Source organism: Gopherus flavomarginatus, chromosome 4 (assembly GCF_025201925.1).
Source record: "Gopherus flavomarginatus isolate rGopFla2 chromosome 4, rGopFla2.mat.asm, whole genome shotgun sequence".
NCBI lineage: Eukaryota > Metazoa > Chordata > Testudines > Testudinidae > Gopherus > Gopherus flavomarginatus.
Genome location: NC_066620.1, coordinates 118,637,853 through 118,651,605, shown reverse-complemented (window position 1 = coordinate 118,651,605; position 13,753 = coordinate 118,637,853). Strand labels below are relative to the sequence as shown.

General features: G+C 39.5%; 1 protein-coding gene across 12 annotated transcripts in view; it reads right to left on the bottom strand.

The window, feature by feature from the left end:
* The window catches only part of PTPRK (protein tyrosine phosphatase receptor type K), a 616,176-nt gene that overhangs the window by 384,225 nt on the left and 218,198 nt on the right, over window positions 1-13,753 (bottom strand). For all 12 annotated transcript variants that reach the window (XM_050949447.1, XM_050949436.1, XM_050949438.1 and 9 more), the window contains exon 3: window positions 9,487-9,758. In XM_050949447.1, coding sequence (XP_050805404.1) covers window positions 9,487-9,758 — 272 coding nt within the window. The remainder of the gene's footprint in view (window positions 1-9,486; window positions 9,759-13,753) is intronic.

The following is a 13,753-nucleotide window of genomic DNA, read 5'->3' as shown; positions in this document are numbered from 1 at the left end:
ATGCAAAGTCAGGCTTAGTAAATCTAACACAAAGAGATTTTCCCCCTGACTTCTTCCTCCCACCAATTCCCTGGTGAGCTGCAGACTCAATTCCCTGGAGTCCCCACTAAAGAAAAAACTCCAATAAGTCTTAAAAAGAAGGCTTTATATAAAAAGAAAGAAAAGGACATAAAAATGGTCTCTCTGTATTAAGGTGACAAATACAGGGTCATTTGCTTAAAAGAAAAAAAATGAATAAACAGCCTTATTCAAAAATAATACAATTCAAAACATTCCAGCAACTACACACATGTAAATACAAAAGAAAACAATATAAACCTTATTGTCTTACTATTTTTGTACTTACAACTTGGAAACAGCAGATTAGAAAGCCAGGAGACAGAAAGATCACTCTCATAGCCGAGAGGGTCAGACACAAGACAAAGAACTCACACCCAAAACTTCCCTCCAACCAGATTTGAAAAAGTCTTATTTCCTGATTGGACCTCTGGTCAGGTGTTTCAGGTTACTCCTTTCCAGATGAAAGAGATATTAACCCTTAGCTATCTGTTTATGACAAGGCCTCACAAGGATTGACTAGAGAAGGTCAATTATCTTCCATATCTTACAAAAAACACTCCTGCTAAAACATCCCAGATATTAGCCTTTTTTGCAACTGGATCACATTGTTGACTCATATCCAGTTTGTGATCCACTATAAATCCCCCAGATTCTTTTCAGCAGCACTACCACCTAGCCAATTATTCCCACTTTTGTAGTTCTGCATTTTTTTTTCTTCCTCAGTGAAGTGTTTGTCTTTATTGAATTTCATCTTGCTGAATTTAGCCCTATCTCTCAACAAGCTGTGCATCCACCTTATAGTAACTTAATCTAGCCCACACTTCCCTAGTTTACTTATGAGATTGTCAGGTGGGTTTATGTCAAAAGCCTTACCAAAAAAATCAAGATATATCATGTCAACTGCCTCCCCGGTCAAACAAGAAAGTTAGGCTTGTTTGGCATGATTTGTTCTTGATAAACCCATGCTAGCAATTCCTAAAGAACCTGTTATCCTCTTGGGGTTTAAAAACTGATTGTTTAATAATTTGTTTCAGTTGACTGGTCTAGCATTCTCCTTTGAAAAGATAGGTACTATGTCTACGCTTCACCAGTCCTCCATGAGATCTCAAACATAATTGCTAACAGTTCTGAGATTGCTTCAGCTAGTTCCTTAAGTACCTTAGGATGAATTTCATCAGGCTCTTCCTACTTGAATATCCCTACTTTATCTAAATATAAGGCAAGCTGTTAGCTCATTCAGTTTGTGATCCATTATAACCATCAGATCCAGTTATTCATAATTAGTATTCATATTTGATTTTTAACTTAAGTGTGTGACTTTATACTTGTCTTTATTTAATTTTATCTTAGTGATTTCAGACCAATTCACCAATTTATCAAGGTCATTTTGAATTCCTATCTTGTCCTCCAAAGTGCTTGCAACCCCACCAATCTTAGTGTCATACACAATTTTTGTAACCATACTTTCCATTCCATCATCCAATTGATTAATGGAAATATTGATTAGTACCAGACCCATGACAGACTCCTGAGTAACACAACTTGATATATCCTCCCATTGTGACAGTGAATCACTGACAACTACTTGAAGTACTGTTTTTCAGCCAGTTCTGCACCAGCCTTATAAAGTCATTTAATCTGGCCCATATTTACCTCGTTTGGTTATTACCTACAAGGCGCTTACAAACTGATTGTTTAATAATTTGTTCCAGTATCTTTCTGGGTATCAAAGTTAGGCTGACTTGTCTATAATTTCTCAAAGTCCTACTTTTTCCCCTTTTTAAACACAGACACAGTCCTCTGGGACCTCACCTGTCCTCAATGAGTTTTTAAAGAAAACTTGTTAATGGGTCAGAAATTGCTTTGACAAGTTCCTTAAGTACTCTAGGGTGAGCTTCATCAGGCCCTGATGACTGGACTACATCTAATTCATCTAAATATTCCTTATCCTGTTCTTTCCTGATTTGAGCCTGTGTTCCCTTCCCCTTTGTTGTTAATACAAAACAAAGAGTGAATACTAAACAAAGCGTGGTCAGCAAGAGAGAAGAAGAAACAGAAAATGATAGTGCTTGAAGCCCAAAGGAGGAGAGACTCTTGAGCAGAGGATGATTCTCATCAACCAAAGAGCAGAGAAATCAAGGGAAATTAGTATAGAGCCCCTAGGGTTTCTCCATACTTGCAAGACAACAAAAAGAAAAAAAAGAAAAAGAAACCCCATCCCATTACCCCTGCAGCAATGAGTCTCAGAGTCCGGGGTACAGACTCGGTCTGCAATTGTTGTGCTGTTGTGCAAGCTCAAGTCTGCAGATGTGGGTTCCGAGACTCTCTGCCATGTGTTTTTTTTTTGTTGTTGTTGTTTTTGCAGCGTAGACACACTGTTAGACTCACATACAAAGTTAGACAGAAATAACCAATTTAACTAGCATAAACTAATGCTTTACAGCAGTGTTACTCAAACTTTTGTATTGGTGACCCCTTTCACACAGCAAATCTCTGAGTGTGACCCCCTCTCATACATTATAACACCTTTTTTGTATTTAATACTATTATAAATGCTGGAGGTAAAGTGGGGTTTGGAGGTGGAGGCCGACAACTCATGACCCCCCCCCATGTAATAACCTCGCAACCCCCAGTTTGAGAACCCCTGCTTTACAGTAACCTATATGGAAAATGAAAGACACAAAACTCCAGAATGAGTTAAACAATACAACCTCAGAAATTCCTTTCCCTAAAATAGATTTTAGACAAGTCAAGGGTGGCCTTTTTCCATTACAACAGTAACAAAACTAAACAAAAACTAATGAGTACCCAATTCAAATATGGGCCTTCAATCCCAAAGGATTCTCTAACCAAACAATTCTCCTAGAGAGTTCATCCCCATGTTAAACAGAGAAATAAAGATATCTTGCCAGTAGCAGAAGAGATAAATCATATCATTACACAACTTCAGGAATTTCCTAGAGTATAAAACCTACAGTGGAAGAATTACTGGCCCTCTTGCTTGAAAGCACCCACAGGAACACAGCAAGATCAGCCAGCCTCCCTTTCATTTCCCAGAGAGCAGTTAGCCAATACCAACTATGCTTTGGAATGAGTGCAACATTTCTTACAAAAACACATCTACTCTTTTCTAAACTACCACTTATTCACATGCATGTGGTACAGGAGTGTCAAAAGAACAGGAGCAGAGAACCTCTTATCTTGCTTTTTATCAGCAAGCATATTCACTCACCTTATGTGCCCTACAGCTTCAATATAGTTATAATAATTAATAAATAAATAAATAAATAAATGGAGATAGCCTATCTCCTAGAACTGGAAGGGACCCCAAAAGGTCATTGAATCTAACCCCCACCTTCACTAGCAGGACCAAGTACTGATTTTGCCCCAGATCCCTAGGTGGCCCCCTCAAGGATTGAACTCACAACCCTGGGTTTAGCAGGCCAATGCTCAAATCACTGAGCTATCCCTCCCCACATTCAGCACTTGGAATTTGGGGGTTTGCCATAGAATGCTACATTCTGCTATATGAATGCAATGGAGGACACGGATTTCTGGCAAAGCTTTGGCAGAAATTAAGCATTTCTCCTTTGCCAGTTTTGCAACAGTCATATGATGATCAACAGAGCACAGCTAAACAATTCAAAGTAAGTGATGAGATTTTTAATAACATACTAAGGAGTGGAAGGAAACTCCTTCCTCTGTCCACTTACAACACAGCCTTTACACTATATAAAATACAAACTTGCTCCATTCTTTGGATTTGTCTTGTTAACAAAGAACACCGCTTTGCCTATTTTTGATTCACAACAATATTTTGCCTCTTATCTCAAGACTACTTCCTTTATTTAGTAGCCTTTTGTGAAGGACGTTGTCAAAGGCTGCTTGAAAATCTAAATCAACTATGTCAATTGGTTTCTCTTTATCCAATACTAAATGATCAAAATAATCTAAAACATTAGAGAGAGAATTTCCTTTTACAGAAACTGTGCTGAACCGACCATATTATCATGATTTCCAGGTATTTTATTATTCTACTACTAATTATCATTTCAATCAATTTACCAGGTATGCAAAGTTTACTGGCCTGTAATTCTCCAGTTCATCCCTTGAGTTTGTTTTAAACATAGTATGTGTCATTAAGAGATGGCTAATATATTTTGTATATACATGTGTCTCGGTATCTAAACAACTGATACACATCACTTTTGATACAGTATATTACCTACTATTGACTTCTTCTTGACTTTAAGTAAATGGAAAAAAATATTACAAAAAATCAGATATGGAGGTTTGCTTGGATTAAACGTGCACATATTTTATAAATTTTCCAATTTATAATCTTTAACAAAAGGTGGCCTTGCTTGGGGATCTGTACCAAGCCAGGTTTAGTTTATGACAATGCAATTCTCAAAACAAAAATTGTTTGCTTTCAATCTTGTTTTAAACATGTGTAGGTTCCTCCTGTATTGCTTACTGAACTCACAAGAGGTGGACAGGCAACCTACAGAGCTAGTGAACTGCAGCATTGTCACTCAGAATGCAACTGAACAGAAGAGGCATTCATACTGTGCTCTGGAGTATAGCTCAACGTTAAAGCTAACACTGTAAATTACTCTGTATTCTTGAAAGAGCGCTGTTAACCTCACGACCTCAAAGGAAGCTCTTACAGAAGGACAGAAAAAATTAATTCTATTCCAAAACAAAAAAACCAAAGTCATACATTTTCCATTCTTAGTAAGAAGTTATATAAAATTAGACTGGTTCCAACTGATTCAACCAGAGAACAGTAGGAAGGCAGCATTTACAGGCCAGGTGCAGCTTATGTATAGATCACGGCAGACCTATAAAAATATGCACCCAGATCTACTTCTTACTTTTAAATTAAAAATTAGAAAATTGAACCACTATGTATTTTACATTATTTTAACATTGCATTGGGGAGCTGGGAGTGGGAGGGACCTTTTGAGTGCAGGATTTTACAGAAATTATATGAAGGTTATAACATAAATGAAGAATGGCTATGGTACCTGTATAAACCTCCAATCACCAATCTCATTGCCAAGTTTGACTACAGCGGTATACAACAACTTGATCGCTGCTATGAAAACTACTAATAAAGCATTCCTGCTTTTAAATAATGTCAAGGCTCTCAGCGAAACATCCCTCTCCCCTCCAAAACAACTCAAACTATCTGAACTTTTCTTTCATGGCGTTAATAATCTCGTGTTATTTGAACATATTTTGGGGTATAAATACCTTTAAACTTAAAAAAAAGAGAAAGTAAAACAGCAGTATTAAAAAACAGAAACCAATAAAAGAGAAACTCATGGCTGTGACTGGCAACAGATGAGACAAAAAAAGCATAATGGAATACTCATATATTGTTTAAATATCTATCGAGGTGAATCTAGTCTGACCATATTTAGGAAATACTGCAAAACTTTCCTCTTTGAAAAAGTCTTTCCACTCACAGACCACCAGGATCTGATTTGGATAAGGACAGAGACCTCTTTAATGTTTTTAAGGAAGTAAACACTAATGGGAAGTGTGTGATCATGGGAGACTAACTTCCCAGATACAGACTGGAGTACAAGTGCTAGCAAGAATAGTAGGGCTCAGATTTTTCTGGATGTGATAGCTGATGGATTCCTTCACCAAGTAGTTGAAGAACCGACAAGAGGGGATCCATTTTAGATTTGGTTTTAGTGAGCAGTGAGGACCTCATAGAAGAAATGGTTGTAGGGGACAACCTTGGTTCGAGTGATCATGAGCTAATTCAGTTCAAACTAGATGGAAGGATAAACAAAAATAGATCTGGGACTAGGGTTTTTTATTTCAAAAGGGCTAACTTTAAAGAATTAAGGAAATTAGTTAGGGAAGTGGATTGGACAATCTTCATCCGAGAATATTAAAGGAACTGGCGCATGAAATTGCAAGCCCGTTAGCAAGAATTTTTAATGAATCGGTAAACTCAGGGGTTGTACTGTATGACTGGAGAATTGCTAACGTAGTTCCAATCTTTAAGAAAGGGAGAAAGAGTGATCTGAGTAACTATAGGTCTGTTAGTTTGATATCTGTAGTATGTAAGGTCTTGGAAAAAATTTTGAAGGAGAAAGTAGTTAAGGACATTGAGGTCAATGGTAATTGGGACAAAGTACAATATGGTTTTACTAAAGGTAGATCGTGCCAAACCAACCTGATCTCCTTCTTTGAGAAGGTGACAGACTATTTAGACAAAGGAAATGCGGTAGACCTAATTTACCTCGATTTCAGTAAGGCATTTGACACGGTTCCACATGCGGAATTATTAGTCAAATTGGAAAAGATGGGGATCAATATGAGAATTGAAAGGTGGATAAGGAACTGGTTAAAGGGGAGACTACAACGGGTCGTACTGAAGGGTGAACTGTCAGGCTGGAAGGAGGTTACTAGTGGAGTTCCTCAAGGATCGGTTCTGGGACCAATCTTATTTAGCCTTTTTATTACTGACCTTGGCACAAAAAGGGGGAATGTACTAATAAAGTTCACGGACGATACAAAGATGGAGGGTATTGCTAACACGGAGAAGGACCAGGATATCATACAGGAAGATCTGGACGACCTTGTAAATTGGAGTAATAGTAATAGGATGAAATTTAATAGTGAAAAGTGCAAGGTCATGCACTTAGGGATTAATAATAAGAACTTTAGACATAGATTGGGGACGCATCAGTTGGAAGCAACTGAGGAGGAGAAGGACCTTGGAGTATTGGTTGATCGCAGGATGACTATGAGCCGCCAATGTGATATGGCCGTTAAAAAAGCTAATGCGGTTTTAGGATGCATCAGGCAAGGTATTTCCAGCAAAGATAAGGAGGTGTTAGTACCGTTATAAAAGGCGCTGGTGAGACCTCACCTGGAATACTGTGTGCAGTTCTAGTCTCTCATGTTTAAGAAGGATGAATTCAAACTGGAACAGGTTCAGAGATGGGCTACTAGGATGATCCGAGGAATGGAAAACCTGTCATATGAAAGGAGACGCAAAGAGCTTGGCTTGTTTAGTCTAGCCAAAAGAAGGCTGAGGGGGGTTATGCTTGCTCTTTATAAATATATCAGAGGGATTAATATTAGGGAGGGAGAGGAATTATTTAAGCTTAGTACCAATGTAGATACAAGAACGAATGGGTATAAACTGGACACTAGGAAGTTTAGACTTGAAATTAGATGAAGGTTTCTAACCATTAGAGGAGTGAAGTTCTGAAACAGCCTTCCAAGGGGAGTAGTGGGGGCAAAAGACATATCTGGCTTTAAGATTAAACTTGATAAATTTATGGAAGGGATGGTATGATGGGAGAGCCTAATTTTGGCAACTGATCTTTGATTATCGCCAGATAAGTATGCCCAATGGTCGGTGATGGAATGGGATCTGAGTTACTGCAGAGAATTCTTTTCTGAGTGCTGGCTGGTGAGTCTTGCCCACATGCTCAGGGTTTAGCTGATCGCCATATTTGGAGTGGGAAGGAATTTTCCTCCAGGGCAGATTGGTAGACGTCTTGGAGGTTTTTCGCCTTCCCCTGCAGCGTGGGGCATGGGTCACTTGCTGGTGGATTCTCTGCAGCTTGAGGTCTTCAAACCACAATCTGAAGACTTCAATAACTCAGGCATAGGTTAGGGGTTTGTTATAGAAGTGGATGGGTAGGGTTCTGTGGCCTGCTTTGTGCAGGGGGTCGGACTAGATGATCACATTGGTCCCTTCTGACCCTAGAATCTATGAATCTATGAACAATGCTCATAATTCCTACCCCACTACCTCTAGACCTCTCCCAATCAAAAAATAAGGGGTGGGAGGAGTTGATAAAATCTTTAAAAAAATAAAAAACAACAACAATCCTATTCCTAGCACAGTTTTAACCCTGAAGTGAGTAACGTGCCAAAAACTACATAGACTCCGCTAGGGACTTGTTTGTTTCTACAGGTTTTACACAGAAGACACTCAGGTACTATGGTGATGGGCAGCAACACAAAATTATATAATTGATATCTAGAAATTTTTGAACACACCACTCTTCATATAGACACTTAATGCAATGAATCAGAACAGCTCCTTTGGGGTCTGACACAGACCCTGTTAAAATCCATAGAAAACTCCCATTGACTTGAATAGGCTTTGGATCAGTCCCTTAGAGTCCTGTGCTGAGCTCTGACACAGATTGTTTGACATTTCTTAGCAGATGTAACTAGTTAACACAATTCCTCCTTACCGCATGGCTGTATTCTCGTGTATATCAGTTTTGTTCTTCACACCATATCCCTGAATAGCCTGAAGCAACAGCTTCAGGTGACCAGATGGGCAGCCTTCTCTCAAACTAATCCAAAAGAGCGCATTTCTAGTTATTTTAATACCGACATGGTGAAACAACTTTCCAAGTGGTGTTAACCCCAACTGTTTTGACAATGTCGTCTTACTACTGGTAAATTTGCAACTGAAAGCTATTCTGGAGAACTGGATTCTATTCTTGCCTCTGCCACGGGGTTATGATGTGATGCCAATCAAATCACTTAAACCAAACTTTTCACAGGTGGTCATTAACTGTGTGTTCCTCATTTTCTGGGTGACTGCCTTAAGACCCTGGAGCCTGATTTGCAAAAGTTCTGAGCACTCATAGCTGCTACTGAAGTCAACGGGAGCTGTCCTTCAAACACAGCATTTTATAGCACTTCGTAAGAAGTCCAAATAATCAGATCCTAGGTGTCTCAGACTGGGCACCCAAAATTAATGGATACTTTGAGCTTACCCTCTGCCTCAGTTCCCCAACTAACCCCTTCATCTCACAGTATTGTGAAATAAATTCATTAGTGTTTGGGACACGCTTAGATGGTATAGTGATGAGAGCCACAGTAAAGCCCATGACAAAACTAATAATTCTGTCTTCAAAACAGGGTTTGAATAGTACACACTAAAAAAGGCATGGGCCCACACTGAAAAATAAGGAGAAAACCAAATATTGATCAGCTACCCATTAAGCAAGCACCATCCATCTCGTGTACTGAACTAGGCAGGCTTCCAATGAGTGGGGGGAAATTGTTTGTGATCATGTAATTAAAGACTGTATCTTAATGCATATGGACAAGGGAGATGTGGTTACAAATGCACAGGCAATCTTAACTCTAACATTTCCTAACTTCTGAGTACTGGATTTTCAAGTTTCTCAGAGTGTTTTTAATGTAGGCTTTTGGACATCATACAACACAGATTCCTTGTGAATTTAAATTTCACGCAAAAAATCCTTAGCCCAAATGGAGTGTTGTACTGGATGGGAGAAGACATGCTTAAAATTGTATGGAAAAGCTCTTTAAATACATCAGGTCTCATGGATGCTACAACACCACATGTTGGCACATTTAACACCCTGGCAATAAGAGGAGGATGTATTGTAGGCTTACCTGATATTCATTTGGCCAGAAGGTGCTGACAGCCAGCTCAGCTCGAAGCCAGTCTCTGCCAGTAGAGCCTGTCACATTCCAAATGGGATTAGCAAGAGGTCCCTTGTTCACCCTAACTAAAATGTTCAAGGTTCCAGGGTTCGTTCCACTCTTGCTATATAAAAGGTAACTGAAATCAATGCAGTGAGTGTCATTTTCCTTCATTGTAGGAAGTTGAAGTCGAGCCTTTTCTCCAGGATCATGATCTGAGGAATCCACTATCATGCATGATCCTGAAAAGAGAAAGAGTTGAAGATACATAAATGCAGGGATTCAAAACAGCTCACTCTAAAAAAGAGGAAAAGATACACGGTACTAATATTCAAACGTATTTAAAATACACTTCAAAACAAAATATTTAGACTACAGGAGTAGCAGCAACACATTCAAAGAAATTTAGGCTGCTAGCCACCCAGGGGAATCCACTGAGTTAGCCACTTAGGCAGTCTATACAAACATGGGAAAAGAGAGGAATGCAAACTTGGGAATGCAATCCACTAAAGGCAGCCCATTTGGAGGGGGTGCTATGTAAGCCAGGTCTACCTATCTAACAGCATCAGGTGCCTAAATCCAGGCTACAGGGTGGCATCTATCTGTGCTTGCAATCCACAGCTGGGAACACTCTCCTGGAGTCAGGCACCTTACGTGCCTAAGCTAGTTCTTGAAATAATGGCAGCAACACATGCCTAACTCTACACAAAACAACTGGGTTGGGGGAACGGTCTCCCTTATAATTTTTAGCCCAGTAGTTATGGTACTCATCTGGGATGTTGGAGATCCCAGGTCAAATTCCTGCCTCTGCCTCATGAAGAGAAGAGATCTGAATCAGGCTTTCCCACCTCTGAGGTGAGTTCTCTAACCACTGCACTACAGAGTCACTCTCACTATCTCTTGTCCAGTGAGTAATTATTAACACAAAGAGGAATGGCTTCAAAAGGAGATACTGAGAGAAACCCACATTAAAATACCCCATTCTAAATTTGGGAGACTAAATCTGGGCCTTAAACATTTAAATCCCTTTGTGGATCTGGGCCATTCTTGCTGAATTCTCCCAGCTGTTTCAGATGAATATAGGAATCTTTTTTCTACTTCCTATCTTATACTTTTTGCCTGTTTAAGTACTGCTACATTTCATGCTAGGGATGGCTGTGTTTCAGTGAAGAGAACCATATATTCTGTTTGTATAATGGTTTCTGAAGTATTTTGTGATCCTTTGGGATGAAAGGTTTTACAGATCTCAGTTATTTTAAGGTGCCATTCTGCTCTAAAGAAACTAAAAATGAAACTGTGGGGTTTTAAATTTATATCATCTCTGGACTGCCAGGTCAAAAGTTGCTCAAATTACAAGTATAAATATGGTTTTTGTAACTAATACCCCATTATCTCAACCTGGGATCACATACATTACCAGAAAAAAAGGTTCTGCAGTCCAACTTACACTTTCTGTTACACCTGTGTGACACTTCTCTGCAATGGGGTTCCAAAGCCACAACCAGTCAGAACTTGGCCCTCAATTGCAACTCCAATTATTCTGATAATTCTCAAGAGAGAAAGACCACCAGCTTAGTCTTTCCTGGCCCTATTGGCTCAGAAGAGCTAACAATGACTGGTATTAAAAGTAGCAAAACCTGTCAATGAAGTAAGCAGACAGGACTCTAAATACAACCAGGGAAATTGAGGTGGTACATCTTTTCAAAGCAGAAATAATATACATGCCATCTTCCCAAAACTATTTATGTTGCTTTGCGGGGAAACAACATGCTCTTTCCAGGACTGATTTCTGTCAGGGTTGAAGGTTTAATGTTTGTACTAAAATGCATTTTGAACTCTCTACCTCTGTGAATAAACATAAAATATTTTTAAACCACATAAAATGGTTTAATTTTCCTACACATGTATTGCTATAGAGAAAAGACTCTGAAAAATGGCCTTATACTGAGCTAGACCAGGGGTAGGCAACCTATGGCACGTGTGCTGAAGGCGGCACACAAGGTGATTTTCAGTGGCACTCACACTGCCTGGGTCCTGGCCATCGGTCTGTGGGACTCTGTATTTTAATTTAATTTTAAATGAAGCTTCTTAAACATATTAAAAACCTTATTTACTTTACATACAACAATAGTTAAGTTATATATTATACACTTATAGAAAGAGACCTTCTAAGAATGTTAAAATGTATTACTGGGACATGAAACCTTACATTACAGTGAATAAATGAAGACTTGGCACACCACTTCTGAAAGGTTGCCAATCCCTGAGCTAGACCATGCAACCATTACTCACATTTGCGAGCATTTATTCACACTAGGAGCCCCAGAGTCACATTCCTTGTGTGACTAAATTCTTGATAACAGAGTAAGGGCTACAAAAATCAAGCCTACTGTTAGTAATTAGTGGAGCAACTGTGACAATTTCTGGTAACCAAAAGAGCTCTTTGGAGCAGTGGGGTGGGGATGTATGATGTAAGTAAAATAAAATACACTATACAGCAGGAGGCATTGTGTGGAGATTTTTGAAAATGCACATGAACTACAGGAACAAGAAATTGTTGATATGTTATTGATCAGTGGAAACAGAAATGTTTATGTGTAAATGAGATAGAAAAATCAGCATTTGACTCATTTGTTTGATAAAACTTTCCATTGACTTGCATAGCAATTCCACATTGCACAATTATTCTCTAACGAAACAGAAAACAAATGTTTTACAGACTCAAATAAATTAGTTTTTACAAAGCTATATTACTACTGTTTAATTATTATTATTTTGTTAATTGATCTAGGAATAAAACCACTTCTTTTAAAAAGTTGTATACTGGATACAGTTTCATTGCCCAGTTTATATTTGATTACCCATGTAGAACCCACCATTATGATCTCTTTACAGACAACTTGGCAAGATTTCATTGGCTAATTGCCAGTTTCTTCACTGTTACTGCTCATTTTTAAAAATGAAATGAAAGGTACTAGGATATTTAGGATCATTATTATTACAAATCTCCAACAATTATGGTTTAAAATTGATAGACAATTGTGCATTGATGGTTCCTAGTATTGTTACTATAATGGACACACTGGCATTCAGCTGTTATGCCCACTGGCTCTAAAGTAAACTTCAAAAGGCTATTTGGAACCTACCTTTTAACTCAGAGATACTGTTGAAATCATTTGGTGGTTTCTGGCTAGTGCAGTTTGACATAACTTATTGTCACACTTTTTTTTTTTTTGGTTCGCCGATCGTAGGGGCCACAGTGCTGAGGAGGGAAGTGCCCTGCTGAGAGCGAGCTGCGCGCTCCATCTGCCCAGCTGGTGCCAGGTCTGCAGCAAGCCCGGCAGCCTGCGTCCTTCCCCTCCTACCGACCGGAGAGGCACAGAGCCCACCCAGCAGGCGGCCTGGTGGTCAAGGCCGTGTGGCAAGCACCCTGCTGAAGCCCTGGCCACCTCCCTTCTCTCTCTCCCCCCTGCTCCCTCCGCCTCCCCACACTAGCTGGGGCATGTCTGCTGTGCAGGGAGTCCCACTGCACTCTGGCTCTGGCCATCCCGCAGCGGTTTTTTTTTGTTTGTTTTTTTCCCCCTGCTTTGCTGCTCCATCCACGTCATTCCCCGCTCCCCCTCCCACCCTGCTTTGCCGCTCTGGTTGTGTCGTTTTTTTTTTTCTCCCTGCTTTGCCACTCTGGCAGTGCCGTTTTTTTTCCCCTCTGTTTTGCCGCTCCAGCTGCCCGCCTCTCCCCCTTTTTTTTTTTGCTTGGGGCAGCAAAAAAGCCAGAGCCAGCCCTGCTCACTTTGGTTTTTTTTTTTAATTACAAGTATTTGCACTGTAAAAAAACAAAAGAAAGTACTGTAGTGCAATCTCTTTATGAGGAAAGTTGAACTTACAAATGTAGAATTATGTAAAAAAACCTTCATTCAAAGATAAACCAATGTAAAATTTTAGAGTCTGCAAGTCCACTCAGTCCTACTTCTCGTTCAGCCAATCACTCAGACAAACAAGTTTGTTTACATTTGCAGGAGATAATGCTGCCTGCTTCTTGTTTCTTCAACTTAAAGTGAGAATAGGTGTTCTCATGGCACTCTTGTAGCAGGCGTCACAAGATATTTACATGCCAGATGCTCTAAAGATTCATATGTCCCTTCATGCTTCAACCACCAGTCCAGGGGACATGAATCCATGCTGATGACAGGTTCTGCTCAATAACGATCCAAAGCAGTGCAGACAGACACATGTTCAT